Source organism: Agrilus planipennis, unplaced genomic scaffold (genome assembly GCF_000699045.2).
Source record: "Agrilus planipennis isolate EAB-ADULT unplaced genomic scaffold, Apla_2.0 scaffold2, whole genome shotgun sequence".
Classification (NCBI taxonomy): domain Eukaryota; kingdom Metazoa; phylum Arthropoda; class Insecta; order Coleoptera; family Buprestidae; genus Agrilus; species Agrilus planipennis.
Window position 1 is genome coordinate 3,839,112 of NW_020442464.1, and position 19,987 is coordinate 3,859,098.

The window sequence follows — 19,987 nt, forward strand, 5'->3', positions numbered from 1 at the left end:
GTCAGTATTTAGACATTATTAATTTTTTTTTATTTATTGAATAGATTAATTCAGTATACGCGGACTTTGGAACTTTTGAAACTGTTTAAATCATCATCATTATTATTATTAATAAATATAAAAAGCCAACCCAAACGTCTTTTGGCACTTTAAAATGATAATTACAAATTAGGTGTAATTATTTAATATTTAAAGTCAAGTGCTACTAAAAACAAACAAAAGATAAATTAATTAATGTTTTTATTCCGTTCTCTTTTTTTTTTTTGTTTTAATAGATACCAAAAGAACTAACTGAATATTTTTTATTTTTTGTGTTTTGATATCGTGCTGATCGGAATACGTTTTGTTTTTTTTTTTCGTCCGAGAGTAAATTTTACCAAATGTACCATACTAATGTCCGGCGTGTACTCAAAAAGGGCACTAGTCGTAAAACACGCCTTGCCATCGCCTACGATATGTTAAGAACAAGAACGAACAAATAATCTACTGGATCTTCTGGACAACGTTACAGAATAACGCAAATTGAAGTCCTCAATCAAAGCTCTTTAAATTTTCTCGTAATAGGAAAAAAGTCTTCCCGATAATTTCTTTCCAAGCCAAACGAAACGTCATTAATTTTGAAAAGAAAATTTATGAAAACCAATATAAAAAAGTCAATGTTATAAAAAATTATGTACTTACCCACGTCTAGAAAATTAAAACGAGATCGATCACACTTAGGAGGGCCGTTTGGTAAATTTAAAAATAATTAAAGTTGTAGGGGGTCTTGTCTGAGTCTGAGGACTCCCATTTGCGGTCTTGATCGGCAAAGCAGATAGATCCATTCTACGACAGCAGAGCATTATCAACCGGAAGCTAGAACGACGCGTAGAGAAAGAGGGCGCTGGACGACGGTGGTCAGAATTTTTTAAGGTTAGAAGTAGGAGTGGGAAATGGGTTAGAGTAGGGGTAGTGGGTAGAGAAAGAGATAGAGGGGGGGGGGCGCGACGGCCTGCGGCGTAACTGTGGGTGGATATGTAGTAACAAGGGCTAAAGCTACTCAATTCTAGGTAAGCTTCACACAGCCCGAAAAATACAAGCACTTAAAACAGTGCTGAAAACTAAAAAAAGTCGTGTTATATAAATATGAGCACTACACAGCATATAATTATCCGAGTACCGCGCGTGCGCACGTCGAAGAGATTTCGATTTTTCACGACGGCAATTATTTACGACGAACGACTACGTTTATTATTATTATTTTTATTATGTATATTTTTTTCTGTTTCATCATTAAAATTTACTTTTTTGTTTTGGCAGGAGATATCTCACCCAAGAACGACGACGACGACGACGACGACGACTGGAACATGCTGAACGGAAAATAAAGTTCTGCTGCTGCTATCGCATCTTTCTTCTTGCAATAATAATGACAATAATTTGTTGAATAGTTGCGATAATAATAATAATAATTGTAATGAATGACGACGGTGGCGGCAACGAAGACCACTGCTGTAACATTGTCGAAACAACAGTACGTCCGGGAGCGTTCGGAGCACTGCGCGCGCACACTGATGCACTGAGACACTGCGGGGCGGGCGGGACGGCGGCGAGGCGCGATACGCGCGGGGTGGTAGCCGGTTCTTCTCGGGGAAGCGCAGCGCATCCGTCACTGAAACAGAACAATGCTTTCCCTTAAAATTGGAAGTGTTGCGAGAGATAGATGAGGGGGGGGGGCGACGGCCTGCGGCTTAGCTGTTAGTGGATATGTAGTAGCAGGGGCTCAACCTACTCAATTCTCCACATTAACTTAGAACGGGGGCAGAGGACTATAATTTCTAAAAATAATTGACAAAAAAAGCTAACATCATTTGATTCAATTGAAATGCCTTTAATGTCGAAAATAACTATTTTTTTATGTTCATTTGGTTACTTAAATGCTATAAACACACAAACGACCCCTAAAAAAATTTTTTGTTTGTATGCCTGTGCAGGTTTAACTGATTTCAAAACAATTGAGTAGATATGAAAAAGAGTCTGACAGGAGTTATATATTTAATTGTTTATAATTATTGTGTTTATTATAAAAAATTAGAAATAGTTTTACTCGGACGAAGGTGCGGACCAAAGTAAGCATATATATAATATAAATGCAGTAAACTAACGATAGACCGACACATTTCCAATTAAATACCTTTAATTATAGAGAAAACTGCATCAAAATCGATTTAAAATTACCTGAGTTCCGCTTTTTCATATTCTTCATTCATAAATAAATTGCGAGGCGCCTGGCGCCAATTATCAGTATTTACTACCGCATACTAAAGGAGATTCCCAGGAAGTGCAGGTGTTACTTGACCTAATTTTCTATTGGTTGTTAGATCGACGCGTCGAGTAACAGCCAATCGGGTTGCCCACCGTACTTTATAATAATAATGCATTTTGCAGGCAAAAGTTAGTCACGCGCGATGCAGTGAGGAATGCACATCGTTTTAAGGTAAAATTACGAAGACAAGGTATTACGACTTCAAAAACACTCTAAATACTGTTACCGTTGACAACGCTAATTAGAATTGTTAAAAATTTGATTTAAAATTTATAGTAATGTATAAAAACAGTAACACGTATAAAAATGATCATAAAAATATTAGTCTGATTTAAATAAAGAGAAAGTAATAATTAAAAGTACATTTTGTCGATTTCCACGGTAGGTTCTAAAAAGTTTGTGTAATCAGCTGTGATGGAGATGTATTTCGGAATAAAAAAAAAAAAGAAAAAGTAATTCGTCCTCTAGGTATAAAGTTCCGCTTTTGAGAGGGGTTTTGCGGCGATCGATTTTGACGATAAATCGTTTTGGGACCGGGGTGGCCATGCTTTCGTGCTATACCCATTTGCTTCGGGAAACTGACAGAACAAACGATTTGTGAGCGACGCTATTGTTTAAGTTTCAGTCCCGAAGTAAAAAGTTCCGCACTCTTAAGATCCCTATAGGTATCAAATCTATCTAAATGTGATATAAATAGAATATTACAAGAACACAGTTTATCTTACCGATATGCATGAATAATTACATTACATGTAAAATTCTGTTATTTTTTACACTTGCTTTACAAGCAAATCAAGCAATAATTTCAATGCTGGAAGGTATCTATGTATATTATACTAAAGTTAACAGCAGTTAGTTAGGTAAAAGAGTAAAAATTGGTATATTCGATTCAAAAATTGTTTGTTCCCTTACTCTTGACTTACAATCGTCCAGAATGGTACTAATAGTTAACTGTTGGGAGTAAATATATTCGCATATGTATTTTAGAGTCATGAGCGCAGAAAGATGTGCGACGCAGTGGTGGATGGTGGTGGTCCAGATTTAGGAAGAGTTCAAACTGCGTATTGAGCGTTCGTAACGTGGTGGGAGGGGTGGCACCGTTACCTTGGTAACGCTTTAGCGACGTCAAAGCGTCTATGCCGTCGTTACGCTTGCCTGCTATGCGAAGACTTCTTCTCCTGCTCCTCTATACTCTCATGCCATTGGCAGAAACGGCTTTAGTATTTTTTTTTGCAATTGCGAAGCTATCGGAGAAGAGCCCATGGATGTGTGCAATCCAGGAATACGTGGAGAATGAGTTTGAAAATTTTAGTATATTTTTCTTCGTGTTGAAAATCAACTGTAAACGTTACAGAAACAACCCTCTACCCTTTTATTTCTAAAGAGCCTTTGTTAATATTTATAACTCTCGAAAAGTAAAAGAGCATCCTTATTTGCATCTAAATGGGGAACAAATATCATTTAAAGATGAAAATTCATCAATTTTAGTTTAATTATAACCTGTTTTAAATTGTCCGGGCGCCTCCACCAAAATTTTCAATAAAATTTCTTAATCATTGCTGATAACGATTAAAAACCGTTTTTTGTGGTTACAATATTAGAGTTGTTCGTAATATTTTCTCTAAGGTGGGCTGTTGACAAATTATTTTTCAAATTTTAGTTTAATTATAAATTAGCACCCTTAATTGCGTTTAAATGGGGAAAAAATATAATTTAAAGATGAAAATTCATAAAATTTAGCTCAATTGTAGTCTACGTTTTAAATTGGCCCAGCGCTTTCACCAAAATTTTCAATAAAAATAATTTTTAATTATCTTCATAAATGTCTATTTTTCTGCATTAAGACGACAGAAAAATTAAAAAAAATTTCGTAATTACCAGTTCCATATCAATATGCGTAAGGGTTTTCAATCAAATATTACAAGAAGTCCTTAAAAAAAATTACTAATCATTTAACAATTTTTGCGTAATACTCTGTGTTTTCTTCGAGAATAACATTGAGCTTTATGTAAAAAGTTTTTAAAATATTTTTTACCGCAATTCAACATTCCATTTCGCAAAATCTCAATTTATGAATCAGTGGAAAGCTAATTTTCTTCGATTTCTTCCTCTTTTTCCTGTTAAATTTAGAAAGTAAAATCTGAAACAGAATGCTCTTTGCCAACTCAAGAAGTTTCAAGTAACTTGCGTAGGAAAACGCTTTTGAATAAGAATTTCTTCAAGTGGCTATAAAGTAGTAGGTTGCATGGACGTGAAAGCGAAGGGCGAACGTGAAATTCAAACTTTTTCAATCTTTATCCCTCGAAATGTGCCTGTTATTTGAAAGCTTTTAACAATCGTTCGAACACACACAACTGTGTTCAAGTCTTTTTCTTTTAATTAAAAACTTGTGATTGTTTATTTTGAAGGCTGAATGTTATACCCTTAACAAAATTAAAACGTAGTTGAATGTACTGAAAATTACATAATAATATTATTTTATTAAATAGCACGTATCCGCGACTTCGTCCGCACCTACCCGACTCTTTCGTCTTATCGGTAAAAACTACTTACAATTATTTATAATGAACACAATGATTATAATTAATAAACAATATAAAAGCTGCCTGATAACAACCTCTTTGGTTTTTGAGGCATTTGTTGTTTTTTAACTTGTTGGTTATTTAATCTCTAATTAGTGTACTATAAAAAAATTGTAGCAGAAGGTAATTAAGTTAGTTAAATTGCCCTTAATAAAATTTATACTTAATTTCTAACATGCGCTTTAAATTGTCGCTAATTTGTTACTAAATCCAAAACTTTGTTGCTAGCAGACGAAATGTTAGCCTGATATTAAGCTAGCATAGAAAAATACTAATTAGTCACTACTGTTCTACAATATTTATGTTTATGTGCCAATTTGACGGTTCTTCAATCGTATTTCACTGATCAGCTTGAGGCGGGACTCGGGACAAAATGGATAACAGAACCATCATTCAGCGACAAATTAGTGACAAAGTATATCCCTTACAGTATTTTTCTATGCCATTTCTATTCTGAGATACGCTATGTGTAGCGCCACCTTGGCGGTTCCCCGGGTCTATAGATGATACACAGCGTATCTCGAAAAATAAATAACGTTGAAATAAAGAGTTTGTCGCTAATTTGTCAGTATTTTTCTACAATATTTATGTTTCGAGATACGCTATATGTAGTGCTAACTTGACTTTTCTTCAATTGTATTTCCGGGACCAGCGACAAAATGGATAACAGAACCATCATTCAGCGACAAATTAGCGACAAAGTATATCCCTTACAGTATTTTTCTATGCCATTTCTATTCTGAGATACGATATGTGTAGCGCCGACTTGGCGGCTCTCCAGTTGTCTTTTGCATGACAAAATGGTTAAAAGTACCATCCTTCAGTGACAAATTAGCGACAAATTATAGTACTTTAGAAATAAAACATATAACTTTGTCGTGCTAGCTTGTTGAATTCGAAAATGATATTTTGGTAACAGCTAGGAGCCTACTTCAATACCTTCGAGCCCCCTTAGGGGGCAAATTACACATTAGAAACCACTATCATAACGATTTTGCTTTTCTTTTAAAGACGCGGAAACATTAAAAAAAAAGACTTAGAAGACTCACCTTGTAGTCAGACATCAGTCTCGATGCTTACTGCGTTGATATTGTTATTGTGACGCGGATTACAGTTCTGTTTGCGTGCGAGCTGGTCACGCGCTACAAGAAGGCCTTCCTCAAGTTCCACGAGGTCGGACGAGGACTCGCTCAACGAACCCTTTTTCATGTGCTGGCCCAGCGTGCCCGGCAGATACGGACAACTTGTTACATGGTTGAAATTCTGCGACTGCATCTCCTCCTGGTCCGTCTCCCGATGGTAGAAATAGTTGAAATTGGACACGATGACGGGCACGGGTAACGCGATCGTCAGGACGCCAGCGATGGCGCAAAGTGAACCGACGATTTTGCCCCATACACCGACGGGCCTGCGATGGAAGGTACGTTTCAATCAGTGCGGGAACGGTTGACGGTTCTGACGGGGAATGGGGGACGAAGCTGGGTGCTTATTGTTAGTAAATAATAAACACTACATCGAGCAAAAATCTACTACGGAATAGACGTGAAAAAGCTACGGAAACCATGCAGGTTTCAGAAGAAGATGGTGGAGAATAGGGAGAGTGAAAACTGGAGAAAGAGAATGTAATGTATTTACTACGTGCGCATGCACTTATTATGTGTGATTAGTGTATGGCAGATTGTGCGTTTTCACGGGGGATTCTGACAACATCCTGTACCTTTCAATAGCCTTTGATTGATATTTGAATTGTTAACGAAATATTAGGGAACAATCATGTAGACCAGACTATTTATCATTTTCAATAAAAGTAGAAAAACCCGGCAAGAAATGATATGGGCACATAAACAAGTTAGTAAAAAGCGATGAACATAGCATGTTCTTCATTCGACAGTGTATATCTCTATTTCATTTTATCATTTCTTTAATGTGCCAAAAAAATAATAGAGTATCATAAGCACGGAAGGTAGAATAAATGAATAATAACAAAATGTATCCCTAAAATATGAGTTAGCTACAGGAACATCCACTGTTTATACTGATTGACCAGAAAACTGTTTGGTTAGTTTTGTATAAATTGATTTTCAAGCAGTATTTTAGATAAGTTGAGAAAACTGCAAGGAATACTGACACGAAATGACTTCTGATATTTTTAACTATTATTTAATCGAAAAGTTTGTCGATTACGTGTATTTTGGGCTAGTGTGATTGGGAGGTTGTAGTAGTGGTGAGTTTGTGCGTAAAAAGTAGAAATAAAGCGCATGCAAACTGCGGTAAGTGCGACGTACCAACGAAAATTCTTTGTTCCTTGGTAGATAAGTAAAATAGGAAAAGTTAAATATATATATACAGGGTGTTTGTATAATAATATGGACAACGCTTAATAATTTTCACTATATTTACACAATTCATTTACTATTAAAACCGAGTTACACTTCGTTTACTTTCTGTAGCGATGTGACCTTCAGTTTGACCGGCGCAAAGTAGAAAAGAACAGCACTAGGCCAGAAAAGGAAGGAGACAACTCTCGGCCAAACTCTTAACCGGTGAGGAGCGTATAATCCGTACAGTACTGCACGGAAAAATTGACCATTTTATCCACTACAATTGCATTGCTCAAATGTGCTGTTATTGGTACCATTTACTACTGAAAATATCAACGAGATGTTTATTTATATTTGAAGACATATTAAAGGCTTTAACGCTTGTTTTCGACTCGCACTACTATTCATGATTGAACAAAACTTTTGGCAGCAAATGCATGAAAAAGTATGTTTAATGAACAAGAGTCGAGAGTATAATGAGCTTTTTTCTCCCTACCTACGGTTTTGCCAGCGCGCATCCAAGACATTGGAAGAAGCACATCGCTAGAGAAAGTAAATGAAGTATAATTTGCAGGTAGTTTTTCATTGGGTTAGATACACCTAACCTAACCTAACCCCATGAGCCCGCTACACATCGTGACGCTGCGTCATTTTCAATCGGATAAGAATAAGTACTGCGATACCCAGCAGTACTCATTTGTCTATTGGGAAGTCGTAACTCCTAAAAATGTGGATGCCAAACTTTTCTTCGACGAAGTAAAAACTCGCTCAGTAATTTGGGATATTAGTCATGAGGACTATAAAAACCGAAACTGTGAAAGTGTGAATTAGAAATGCGATAAGATTGAAATGACGCAGTGTGTCCCGATAGGTTTGTGCACCGGGCCTAATTCTTCGGGTCACGAATGGCATTAATTTAAGCGTTGTCGATGTTTTTTACGGACACCCACTATACGTATTGACACCGAAAGCAACGACATCGACAAGGGTATCATCATAACAAAGCAGAGAGAGTCATGACATCCAATTAAATATCAATGCAGCGTGATAGATAGAGGCTCGGCTGTCGCTCGTTAGATCCGTCACCATCATATAGTATGTTGTGTATATATGCCAACATCATTTTTATGATTTTTAATATCGTTTAATAAATATAATGTCGTCTAAATTTAACAGGCCATCTCATATTTAAAAAGAGAAAGAGATAAAGGAACCGGTAACGTCAAGGCACAAGACATTGAAATCCAAAAAGGGTATACATTTACAAGATGCCCCAAATGCTGCTATTGTGTGTAGGAGAGCAGGGAAAATTAGATGGAGTAGCAAAAATTTGATTTTCTGAAGATGTAAGAATATAATAATAAAGAGCAACAGCCGTTTGGGCATTATTTGTTAATTTCATTTAACACAGGACAATCAATTAAGATTGTGGCCTTTTATATATGAGAGACCTGGTTAAAGTTAGTGATCTTTCTCGCTGTCTACGAGCAGTCGTCAGGAAATTATTTGGTTCGGAGCAAAGAATTTTCTAATGGTCCCGCATATAATGTAAGTATTTTATTATCTGTTGGTGGGTAGTTGTTGTAAGTAGATACACTCCATGCCAAATCGACCAGCTGTTTTTGTTTGGGACGGAAAAAGTTATAAACAAAAGCCGTTTAAATTTATGACGGCCTCTGTAGAAAAAGTGGTAAAGGATATTGAGGTGAGGCAGTATTTAGTGATCCTCGATTTTCAGGCTAGCGATAAGGAAACCCTTGTGTGGACTACGAACTATGTCCAAATGGGAAAAGTTGCTGGGGAGATTTCATAAAGGGTAGGTTTCAAATCAGATCAAAAAGATTATTTGCCTTTGAGAATATTTACGTGGAAGTTAAGAGTTGAAAGCTATGTTGCCATAAAAAAATCGATTGTCTGTAAAGTCGGTTTACTGACGATAGTTGAACGTGACAACGTCATAAGAAAATACTGATGGAATGGTTTCATTTTTCAAAAGAAAATTTTAATTTTATTTGTTTGATAGATATTTTGTATGGATATAGAGAAGGAGGTAAATGGAAATGTATTATTGTATAGCAGCTGTCCACGCGGACGCATCGCTCACTCAAGTAGGAGAGAGACAGATGTCGAACGCTGCCGAACGCGGAGGCCGATTGTGCCTCCTTGTCGCTCGTTCCGCGCTCTCGCTTGCACTTCAAGCCTTAAATGGAACGCCTCAGAACGAGGTAACGCCGCATGAGTCATGTTTTTTCGTGCGTGCAGCCGGCTCCATCGAATTATAAGACGTTGTCACGTCAAAAATGGATTTTTAATTTTCATGACCATAAAGATTACCTACTATTTCTGAATGGTGCTGATGGTGACATCCACCATCAAATGACATGATATAAGGACGCTTTTTTGTCCATGGAATTCTTTTAAAGAGAGATTTATTGAGTTACAACCAGAACGAGCCGCACTCAGGATCTGCATCAAATCGAATTTCATAATAAGCGCAACGACAATGTGTGGGAAGTTGAATCCAAAGGTCCAGGATATTGAAACTGATAAATGAGCAGTTCCTGTAGGACGAGAGTGATTGTTTGTTATGCAATATCGAATAAATACCAAAAATGGCATAGGGAATGTAGTCATCGTGTGGTCGATTGTGGCAGGAGGAGTTTTGCATCGTACTATTCCGTATTCTAGTGAGTGTAGGTATAAACTAATCAATTGTTGTTAAGTATAATAATTATAAGTATAAATAAGATGCTACGGTGGTGGGGGGCAACTAAATCTCAATTATGTGTGTACATCATACGTCATGTCGCCGTAGCCCACGGTAGTCATGGTAACGACGGCCCACCAGAACGCGTCTGGGATGGACTTAAAGAAGGACTGCTCTGAACCGGCTTCTGCGAAGTAGACGGCGCTCGAGAACAGCACGACACCTGTAAGGAGGAAGGGGGCACAGTGAGTGGTAGAATAGTGGGCAAAAGTACCTCATGTCGCCGTAGCCCACGGTGGTCATGGTGACAACGGCCCACCAGAACGCGTCCGGGATCGATTTGAAGAACGACTGTTCGGTACCTGCTTCCGCGAAGTACACCGTACTACTGAAGAGCACCACGCCTGAAACATGAACCAAAACGCACACGCGCCATCGCCAATCATAATTACTTAACTTTATCGATTTTGCCAAATCACAATCCCCCCCAATTTTTTTCACATTTCACTGCAGAAGTTCAACTTTAAGAAGCACGGAAAATCATAAAGAAAATATACAAAATAGCACAAACGGCGCGGTAAACGCCATCTGTAGTCCGATGCTACATTTAGTGCTACATTTTGTGTGGATATCTACTTGCTGAAATGAATCCCGGCGTAGCCAACTTCAACGTGATAGGCACGTTACCATAATCGAATAATCGTTATTGGAGCATACGTAATCGTAAAACGTAGCATCGGACTACAGATGGCGTTTACCGCGCCATTTGTGGTATTTTCTAAAACGCAGTTAAGACAGCAGGTAAAAGTTGGTCTGTGTTCTGTCGGAGCTGTCTGCGACGCGCTGATGAGATCCAAAAAGATCAAAATCGCGAACTGCGTCTGGCGGTTTCGAGAGAATACAGACCATTTTGAATTATTTTATAAAATATAAAAAATCTGCCCATAAACAATTTGGTTCCATTTTTAATCACTTTTGACACCTCTCAGCCCCACTTGCTCTACCATGGTCTCATCCTTGGACCCTCACGCCTAACCCAACATGGTCTTCCCAACGTTTTTGAAATTTTGGTAATTGTCTAGTTTAGCAGCCACACCTCCGATCACCTCAAATATTTAATATGTTGTAGAGGTTATTTTGCTAATTACTTTGATATATATATATATTTAGGCGCGGGAATCATAATAAGGCATACTTTTCAAAGACATCATTCAAACATAACAGCCAGTCTTCTGCGGGCAGGGGCATGAAAGAATCTCCAGATCTACCTAACTAACCAATGACGTCACCAGTGCATATACATCTCCAAACCTAACCTAACAATGACGTCACCAATGGAAATCCATCATCCATCGGAGAGATGTGGCTGTTAAACAAGACAATTACCAAACTATATATTACAGGAAATACGTCATCTTCAGTCCGATTATTGCGTGTAGGTAATAGATATTGATCCATTTCTACATTCTCCTCTTCGATCTACCAAATATTAACCCCCCCCCCCGGCCCGTCCCGCACAAGATCCAGAATAGTCTAAAACCTTCCAACTTTACAGACCCATACGGTTTACGGGAAGAGTAAGTACATTAGTCAATGCTGCTAGGAAACAAATCTGGGTATACATATGCTAATTTAAGCGATAATGGCAAGTGCTTACGCGAATACGTCTTTCTTTAGCAGATGGAGCACGCCATCGGGTTAAGCTAGAGGTGCTCTCTTGAACAAAATTTATAGTGATCGAACAATTTCGGTTCATTCCAAACGTGGAGTAACAGTGATAAAATTGCAGTGTGGATCAGCCACATTGTACGGGGATCGAGAGAGAGGTGCTGGCTAATTTATACCAACTTAACCCTTTAAATGTTTCTAACAGGTGGGATTACCTGTAATGCACTACATCTGACGCAACTTTATTACAGCGGCAATTTTGAGCTCTGACTCCATTGTTAACTATGTGTCTCGCTATACAAATGGGAGAACTGAACTGAATACATTTGTAGCCAATAGAAATATGCGCAGCCTAAGTTCATGACCCATGAGATTCTGAATTACCTCTAGTATTCAGAACATATTTATGTTGTCATGAAAATTGAACAATTTCATGCCAGAAGAAACACCTACCTTGTGTGCACCGTACGCTTTTCTTCATGCGTTTGATGCATTGTACATTTAATTTTAACCAAATTGTAGAATCAAAGAAAACCCTTTTACAAATAAATATGCAGTAGGTACTGAATAAATACATACAAAATTAAATAATAATTATAGACACTTAATAGAGTTTTAAACTTCTGCAGTGTTCTACTTTTTTAAATTATTTTTATTTTCCCAATAATAAATTTGTAGTTGAAATTTTCTTATAAATGTACAAATGGACAAATCGATTTTAAAGGATCTTTTTTGTACCTATTCGGATTAATATATCTGACGAACCTAACGTAAAAGATTATAGATAACTTAATAACAATTTCAAAGTATGTGTCGTGGCGCTCTGAAAACTGTAACTGTAAAAATGCAATTTGCTTCCGATCAGAAAATCAAATATTTAAATCACCAAATACAATGATTTAAAAAACCAATTCAACGGCATAACAATATGGATTAGAAAAAACAAACACTAAATATTGAACGAGTAGTTTCAATTACCTAGATACATATTTCGAAAATTTGTTCCAAAATTTCATAAATATGCCGAAAGAAAGAAATCAACTGGAAGGAATTTAAACCAGGAGTTATAAAGTGTCTATTGATATGAAGCCAAAACCAACGTTTCGCATCCGTTTGTGAGACTTTTTCATCAAGTTTAAAACCAATTATTTTTTCTTTTCGATTTTCAAAATCGAAACGAGAACCTTGTGTAAATGTTCGTCGACCATTCAGATGCCAGAAGGTAATTAAAAGTAAAGGAATGACTTACCGATGAATAAGAAAAATATGAGCAGTCCGAGTTCCCTCATGCTGGCTTTAAGCGTTCGACCAAGTATCTGGAGGCCCTTGCTGTGCCTACTGAGCTTAAATATTCGGAAGACACGTACGAGTCGGATCACCCGCAGGATGGCTAGCGACATGGCTTGGTTGGTGCTCTTGTCCTGTGGACTGACAGGAGCCCGCGGAAGATTCAGTGTATCTTCTTCTTCAGCCACCTTTGAAAAAAAAATAACATCCTCAGCAATCTCTCTCGGCAACACGTATGTATACTTATTGAAAATACCACCAAAGTACTGTATGCATATAAAATGGCATATTTACAAAGATGAAAGTTTAATATCTGCAAGTTAAGTAAACAGAAATACGTTAAACAACAAGTTTGTGATGACTTAATTAAAAAAATAACAGCTTTTATGTAACAATTTACAAAATTATTTCTAGCCCTAATAAAGCTGCACAAACTGATTGAAATTTTAAAAAGAATAATAATTAAAGTCGAAAAATAAGTTACATTGATCTTTTAACGGAATATAAAGCGTAGTACGTATTTGTTGATCAATTTTATTAAAATGTTAAATATAAGTCGGAAAATGTGTATTACGTATTTTTTATAGGAACCCTGCTATAAAACGCTTTGATGAAAATCAGGGAAAACTAAATATTCCTACTATAAGGTTTTTAGTTGCAGAAGCGTTATCTTAGGCTATATTGTCCTACAATAAATTAGGAATCCTTCCATCTGTCATACTGTATGTCCCAGGTCCACATAACTCTCATTTATACACTCTCTAAGCCAAAATTTGGAATAATGGTATAAATTAGTGATCCAAAAACAGAAATGATAATAAAATAATTATTGCAATTTTTCATGCCTAAGAAGGTATCCTACCAAATTACTTCGCTTATTTCTTATTGACTTCCATAGAGTCCTCTGTTCTCCTACTCTTTCTACTTCTTCTAATTTTTCGTCTCCTATCTTTATATTCACTCCTTTCCTACTTTTTCTTCTCATGTATATCAGTGTTTTTGTATTACTTTTATTTAGCAAGATTTTGATAAGTAATTTAAATTGAAACTATTTGAGTAATTAGATGGGAATTATTTACATATTTCAATTCAATATTAAACTACTGTATCAGGAGAGAGCTACTGATAATCCTAGCACGATCCTGTATGAATATCGTCTAAACTAACTAGAATTGTGTATTGCATAGGTACTACTACTTATTAGCATCTACAACACCTACGAGTACGTCGATTATTATCTAGCCGTTTTTATTAAATACATTACCTGGGTATTGTTACGTTCAAGAACTGTTTCCCACTTTGGATACAACACGAACTGAGTGAATTTATTTTAATAATATAATGTGACAATAAACAGAAATTAAATCGATTTTTCGAACCACAAAAATCACACCTAACAATAAAATACTAAGGACGATTAATAATAATAAATATATACGAAAATTATTATTTTTTTTAATTACGTTACTTTTTTGGTTTCCATAGTTTGAATATAAAGAATACTTTTAGACATATATTTATTAATTACAATTTAATAACTTGCAATTAATAGATATAACAATAAAATAATCTCAATGTGACGATTAACGAATAAAAAAAATCGGTTGTCTGTAAAGTCGGTTTACTGACGTTAGTTGAACGTGACAACGTCATAAGAAAATACTGATGGAATGGTTTCATTTTTCAAAAGAAAATTTTAATTTCATTTGTTTGATAGATATTTTGTATGGATATAGAGAAGGAGGTAAATGGAAATGTATTATTGTATAGCAGCTGTCCACGAGGACGCATTGCTCACTCAAGTAGGAGAGAGACAGATGTCGAACGCTGCCGAACGCGGAGGCCGATTGTGCCTCTTTGTCGCTCGTTCCGCGCTCTCGCTTGCACTTCAAGCCTTAAATGGAACGCCTCAGAGCGAGGTAACGCCGCATGAGTCATGTTTTTTCGTGCGTGCAGCCGGCTCCATCGAATTATAAGACGTTGTCACGTCAAAAATGGGATAAATCAAAATTATTAGAGGAAATTTAATACTTTAATCGTTAATAATTACTGTAGGATTTTGAAAATGAAGTTGTTTGTGGTTTAATTCGTTAGACACATGAAAAATACTGTGATTACTGGTTATAACATTTCACAGAATGAAAATATGTATTATATCGTGAGAACAGGTACTTACCACGGTGGCCAAAGTGATGAAGTATGGAATGATGGCGATGATGTCAATCATGTTCATGACGTCACGGAAGAAATTGAGCTTGTTCGGACACGCGAGAAAACGTACAGTCAGCTCGAACGTGAACCATATAATACAAATAGTTTCGATAAGGAAAAAGGGATCTGTGATGTCTGGCACTTCATCTTCTTCGATTTTCGTGCGATTCGCTGTCGTATTGAAAACCTGCAACAAAAAACAGAACAATTGTTGCATCATGCCACAAGGACAAGAACCGAAAAAGTTCTTCGGAAACATATGTCGCTCTCGACAAACAACACGAGAAACTTTTCGAAACAACTTAAACCCAAAAGCCAGAAAAGTACATGGAGACTTACAAACAATATGTGGAATTTTGCGGATGATGAAGGACGAAGGACCGCAGTGGTTGGTGGCGTTCAGTAACTTACATTTATAATTTATTGTCAATACAGGAGCAGGAGTCTCACAAAACTATGTTTAAACATTTTTGTTTAATGGACTTGAACTTTATCGGATTATTTTATATGTTCGAAAAACTTCAAATTCAATTTTACCAATATCGACTAATTTCTAATTGCGTATTAATATGACGACGTTTCGACCGTCAATTTCGGTCATCTTCAGGCTAAATTTCCAATATGATAAAATATATACAACTATAACAGTCAATTACCACATCTTCACTCATATTCATGTTTAAACGTTTAAACATTTTTTTTTGTTACCACGACGACCTAGTCAATATATATATATATATATATATGAATGTTTGTCTGTATGTCCTTTATAGAATCGTAAACTATGCATTTGATCATGTGATGATCTTTAGCAAAGTTGTTGTGCATGAGCCAAAGAAGGTTTCTGAGTTGATACGACCAATTTTTGACGGGAAAAACAAGAAATATTGTGTAGGTATCCCACAGCACTTCAATAAATATCGAATTGAAACGAAACGCTACAATGTCACAATTTTTCCGAAATGAACAAAATCAACAATTCTTTTACATTAATTCCCTACTTATTTATTATACTTCAAAGATGTCCTACCAATTGTTTCATACTCACTGAAGTTTTGGGAAGCAGAGAAGAAACCGATAAATCATATTAGAAAAATTCGAGGAAACTCATCTAGAAGCAGCAGCACTAATTGCTGTGAAAACAGAACAGAAAAAAACCGAAACCGTTTTGTTAATGCAGTATATTATATACATTTTCTAAATCATTAGATTTGCCCACTCAAACACGGGGGGGGGCACCTGTTTTGTGCTCATGTAGCCGTAATTGTTTCGTCCGGTGTTGAGTGAGTGAACTTTTTATAGCAAAACTTGACGAGGGAAGCATTTTCTTCCGCTGGAAAGAGTTATCATAAAAAAAGAACTGAATTTTAAGACTAAAAATTTTAAAGTTTACAACCCCCCAAAAAAATTTTCTACCTTTATGAATTATCTTCTTTAATTTAGCTTTAATGTACTCATTCCGCCATTATAGTCTTAGAATCTGCTTCTATCAGTATTTTCCCGGTTGAAGTTCAAGTTTGATAAGAACTGCCTGGGATCACAGCTGAGTTATACTTCATTTACTTTCTCTAGCGATGTGCCCTTTCCAATATCTTGGATGCGCGCTGGCAAAATCGTAGGTGGGGAGAAAAAAGCTCATTATACTCTCGACTCTTGTTCTTTAAACATACTTTTTCATACAGTACCTGCCAAAAGTTTTATTCAATCATAAATAGTAGTGCGAGTCGAAAACAAGCGTTAAAGCATTTAATTTGTCTTCAAATATAAATAAACATCTCGTTGACATTTTCAGTAGTAAATGCTACCAATAACAGCACATTTGAGCAATGCAATTGTAGTGGATAAAATGGTCAATTTTTCCGTGCAGTACTCTACAGATTATACGCTCCTCACCGGTTAAGAGTTTGGCCGAGAGTTGTCTCCTTCCTTTTCCTGGCCTAGTGCTGTTCTTTTCTACTTTGCACTGGCCACATCGCTACAGAAAGTAAACGAAGTATAGTATTAGGTTTTACTGAATCGTGATTTGGATATTTTTCCAAAGTATTTCATTAGAATAGATGGAGTAGAACAATAGAATCCCACAGGAGCGTATTGTATTATGTTAGCTGGAGAGATGCACCTCTCGCGTATGTGAAAGCTCATGAGATTTTCGACTAGCTCTACCATTCTGCCGAACAACCGAAGTGTTTCAAACTTTTTTTCATGTAAGTTCCATGACGACTTTCCAACTGTTTAGAAAGTTATTTCTGAATCCAGAAAAGCATTTCATTATTATACGTAGACGCATATTTTTAGTTGAATGCGTTTCTGTTGTCGCGTGGAACTGACGTATTTTAAGATGAACCTATAGTTAGAATGTTCAATGACTAGGCCAACAAAATTTCCGTTATTTAATTTAGACTACTTTTACTTAAACTATGCCCGCGTGGACACAAGCCAAATAGCACAAGACACGCTCAAACATCAATTACACACATAACTTTGCAATTAACCGACAATAACACACTTTCACCGGTTCACAGTGACCCGCGACTTTTGAGAAAAACATTTTCTTTCTTATAGAATCTTGGAGCTTTTAAAATCGTTCTTTTTCAAATGTAAGCAATGAAGTCCATTAGCAATTAAGTCATCTGACGCTTTTATTTGCGTATATAATGATTGATTTATTATCCTAGATTTACTTGAAAGCGTTAAATTTACATTTATATCTTATTGCAAAAGTACTAATGCAAGTAGGAATGCTTTAAATTGAGTCCAGGATTTAGTTATGGAGTATCATTTGGATGAAAATTAAGTTTTAAACCATTTTAGCCTATATTCGGGCCCGGATCCTACCAAAACAATGTCCTTGTCCAAGGTAAGGCTTTGTAGAATTAGAAAAAGCTTTTGACAATGTTAAATTGGACAAGATGTTAAATATACTTAAAAATGCAGGGATGAGTTACAGAGAAAGAAGAGTGATACCTAGTTTGTATAAAGAGCAACAAGCAGTTGTAGAGCAGAAACGTAGAGAAGTAAATATTAGGGTAAAGTAGGGAAAGAGCGAATGTAAAGATAGGAGACGAAAGATTAGAAGAAGCGGCTGATTTTAGGTATGTAGGAAGTCAGATAAGTCAGGACGGAAGGAGTAGTCGGGATATAAAGCAGAGGATAGCGCAGGGTCGAGTCGCCTTCAATAAAAAGAAGTTAATTCAATGCTCGGGAACGATTAATTCAGAAATTCGAAAAAGATTATTAAAGGTGTATGTTTGGAGCGCGACGCTGTACGAGTGCGAAATATATGTTAGAAATGAAGAGGTATTAGAAAGAATAGAAGAACAGAGGACACTATGAAGATCTAGTCAGAGACATATTAGAGGCAGAAACAGGAGTTAGGAAGGGTAGAGGTAGACCTAGATTAGATTACTGTTCGCAAATAGTTAAGGATGTGGAATGTTCTAGTTTTAGACCGAGCGGCATGGCCTAGAGGTTTAGACAAAACTTTTTTCAGTGAAAATAGCGCAAAAAGTACTACAGGATTTTGTAAAAATTTTGTAAATGATCAAATATATATGCCTATCGGGCCTATCTATGTTAGAAGCTGAAGCTTTGGCTAGCTTTGGAAAAACTTCGAAAATTCGAACCTAAAGCGCGCTCTGGTTGTCATTGGAAAGTTTCAGAACTTAATCTTTCTGCAAATTAAAAAATAACAGTTCCAACGAGTCACTTTCGGTTGAATCGGAAGCAGACAGAAATTTTATTGAGCTCAAAGCGTTATTTAAAGATGACCCTGTGTAAAAAAAAATATAGTGACACTGACCTTGTAATGTTTGAATTCGGGTAGCGTTTCCAAACAAAAAATGACGATGGACAGCAGTATGACGAAGACGGAAATGATGGCGACGACCCTGGCCGCCTGCGACGACTCAGGATACTCGAACAAAAGCCAAACGTTACGTTGCATCTCGTGCGACGGCAGCGGCTTCTCTTCCTCCTTGATGAAGCCCTCATCCTCGCGGAACTTGTTGATCGCCAGCTCGCCCAGCTCGTAGAATTTGATCTCTTCGGAGAAGACGTCGAGAGGCACGTTGACGGGCCTCCGAAGGCGTCCGCCGCTCTGGTAATAGTATAAAATCGCGTCGAACGACGGCCGATTACGATCGAAAAAGTACTCGTTACGTAACGGATCAAAATAACGGATCCGACGCGCCGGATCACCGAGTAACGTGTCCGGAAACTGGTTTAGGGTGCGGAGCTGCGTTTCGAAACGAAGACCGCTCACCTGAAACAAGAGAAACAATTTTTACAAAAATATTTCAACAATAATTTTTAGATTGAACTTTTATCGTTGAAAAGGAAACCGGGACTCATAAGAGATTTATCAGTTTTGAATCGTTTCAAACAAGAACGTTTATCACTTGACTCTAAAATGCAGGAAATAAACCGCCGGTGGTGGCATACAAATGTTATAAACAAGTCATAAATTGTCATAAAATTAAGAAGAACATCTAGGGGATCAGTCAAATGGGCATACACCATCTGGTGGCAAAACTTATAACTCGAATGAGGGAAAAATTTACATAGGAACTGTGCACGCAAATTGTAAAATTGTTTATTAAAATAATAAAACACGTTAAAAAAGTAAAAATTTTTTTGATGATGGAGTCGACGAAGTTTTCTTCTAAAGTTAAATCAAATAAAAAGTTAATATGTTCAGTGAAAAGCTGCAATAGCACTTCAGACATAGATCTTCACTCTTCACCTACATTAACTACTTTCCAATAAAAACTAACCGTTTTATATATGTAAAAAATATATTCGGAAAATTAGAGAAAAAAGTAAACTAATAGAAGCTTGGATGAAAGCAGTAGGTATCAAAGAAGTGAATTCCGGAATAAAAATTTGTTCACGTCATTTTAATGCACAT

The 19,987-nt window shown here is 36.5% G+C and overlaps 1 protein-coding gene across 11 annotated transcripts in view; it reads right to left on the reverse strand.

The window, feature by feature from the left end:
- Positions 1–293: 293 nt before the first annotated feature.
- Positions 294–19,987, reverse strand: part of LOC108738026 (potassium voltage-gated channel protein Shaker) — a 230,838-nt gene continuing 211,144 nt past the window's right edge. For 7 of the 11 annotated variants that reach the window (XM_018471277.2, XM_018471684.1, XM_018471831.1 and 4 more), the window contains 5 exons: positions 18,881–19,342; positions 15,047–15,268; positions 12,833–13,058; positions 10,009–10,138; positions 5,944–6,295 (listed from right to left, as the gene is read on the reverse strand). In XM_018471277.2, the coding sequence (XP_018326779.1) occupies positions 5,944–6,295; positions 10,009–10,138; positions 12,833–13,058; positions 15,047–15,268; positions 18,881–19,342 (1,392 nt within the window). Of the gene's footprint in view, positions 1,652–5,936; positions 6,296–10,001; positions 10,139–10,189; positions 10,320–12,832; positions 13,059–15,046; positions 15,269–18,880; positions 19,343–19,987 lie in introns of those variants that run through there. The other 4 variants (XM_018471514.1, XM_018471430.1, XM_018471906.1 and 1 more) reach the window with 4 other exon arrangements.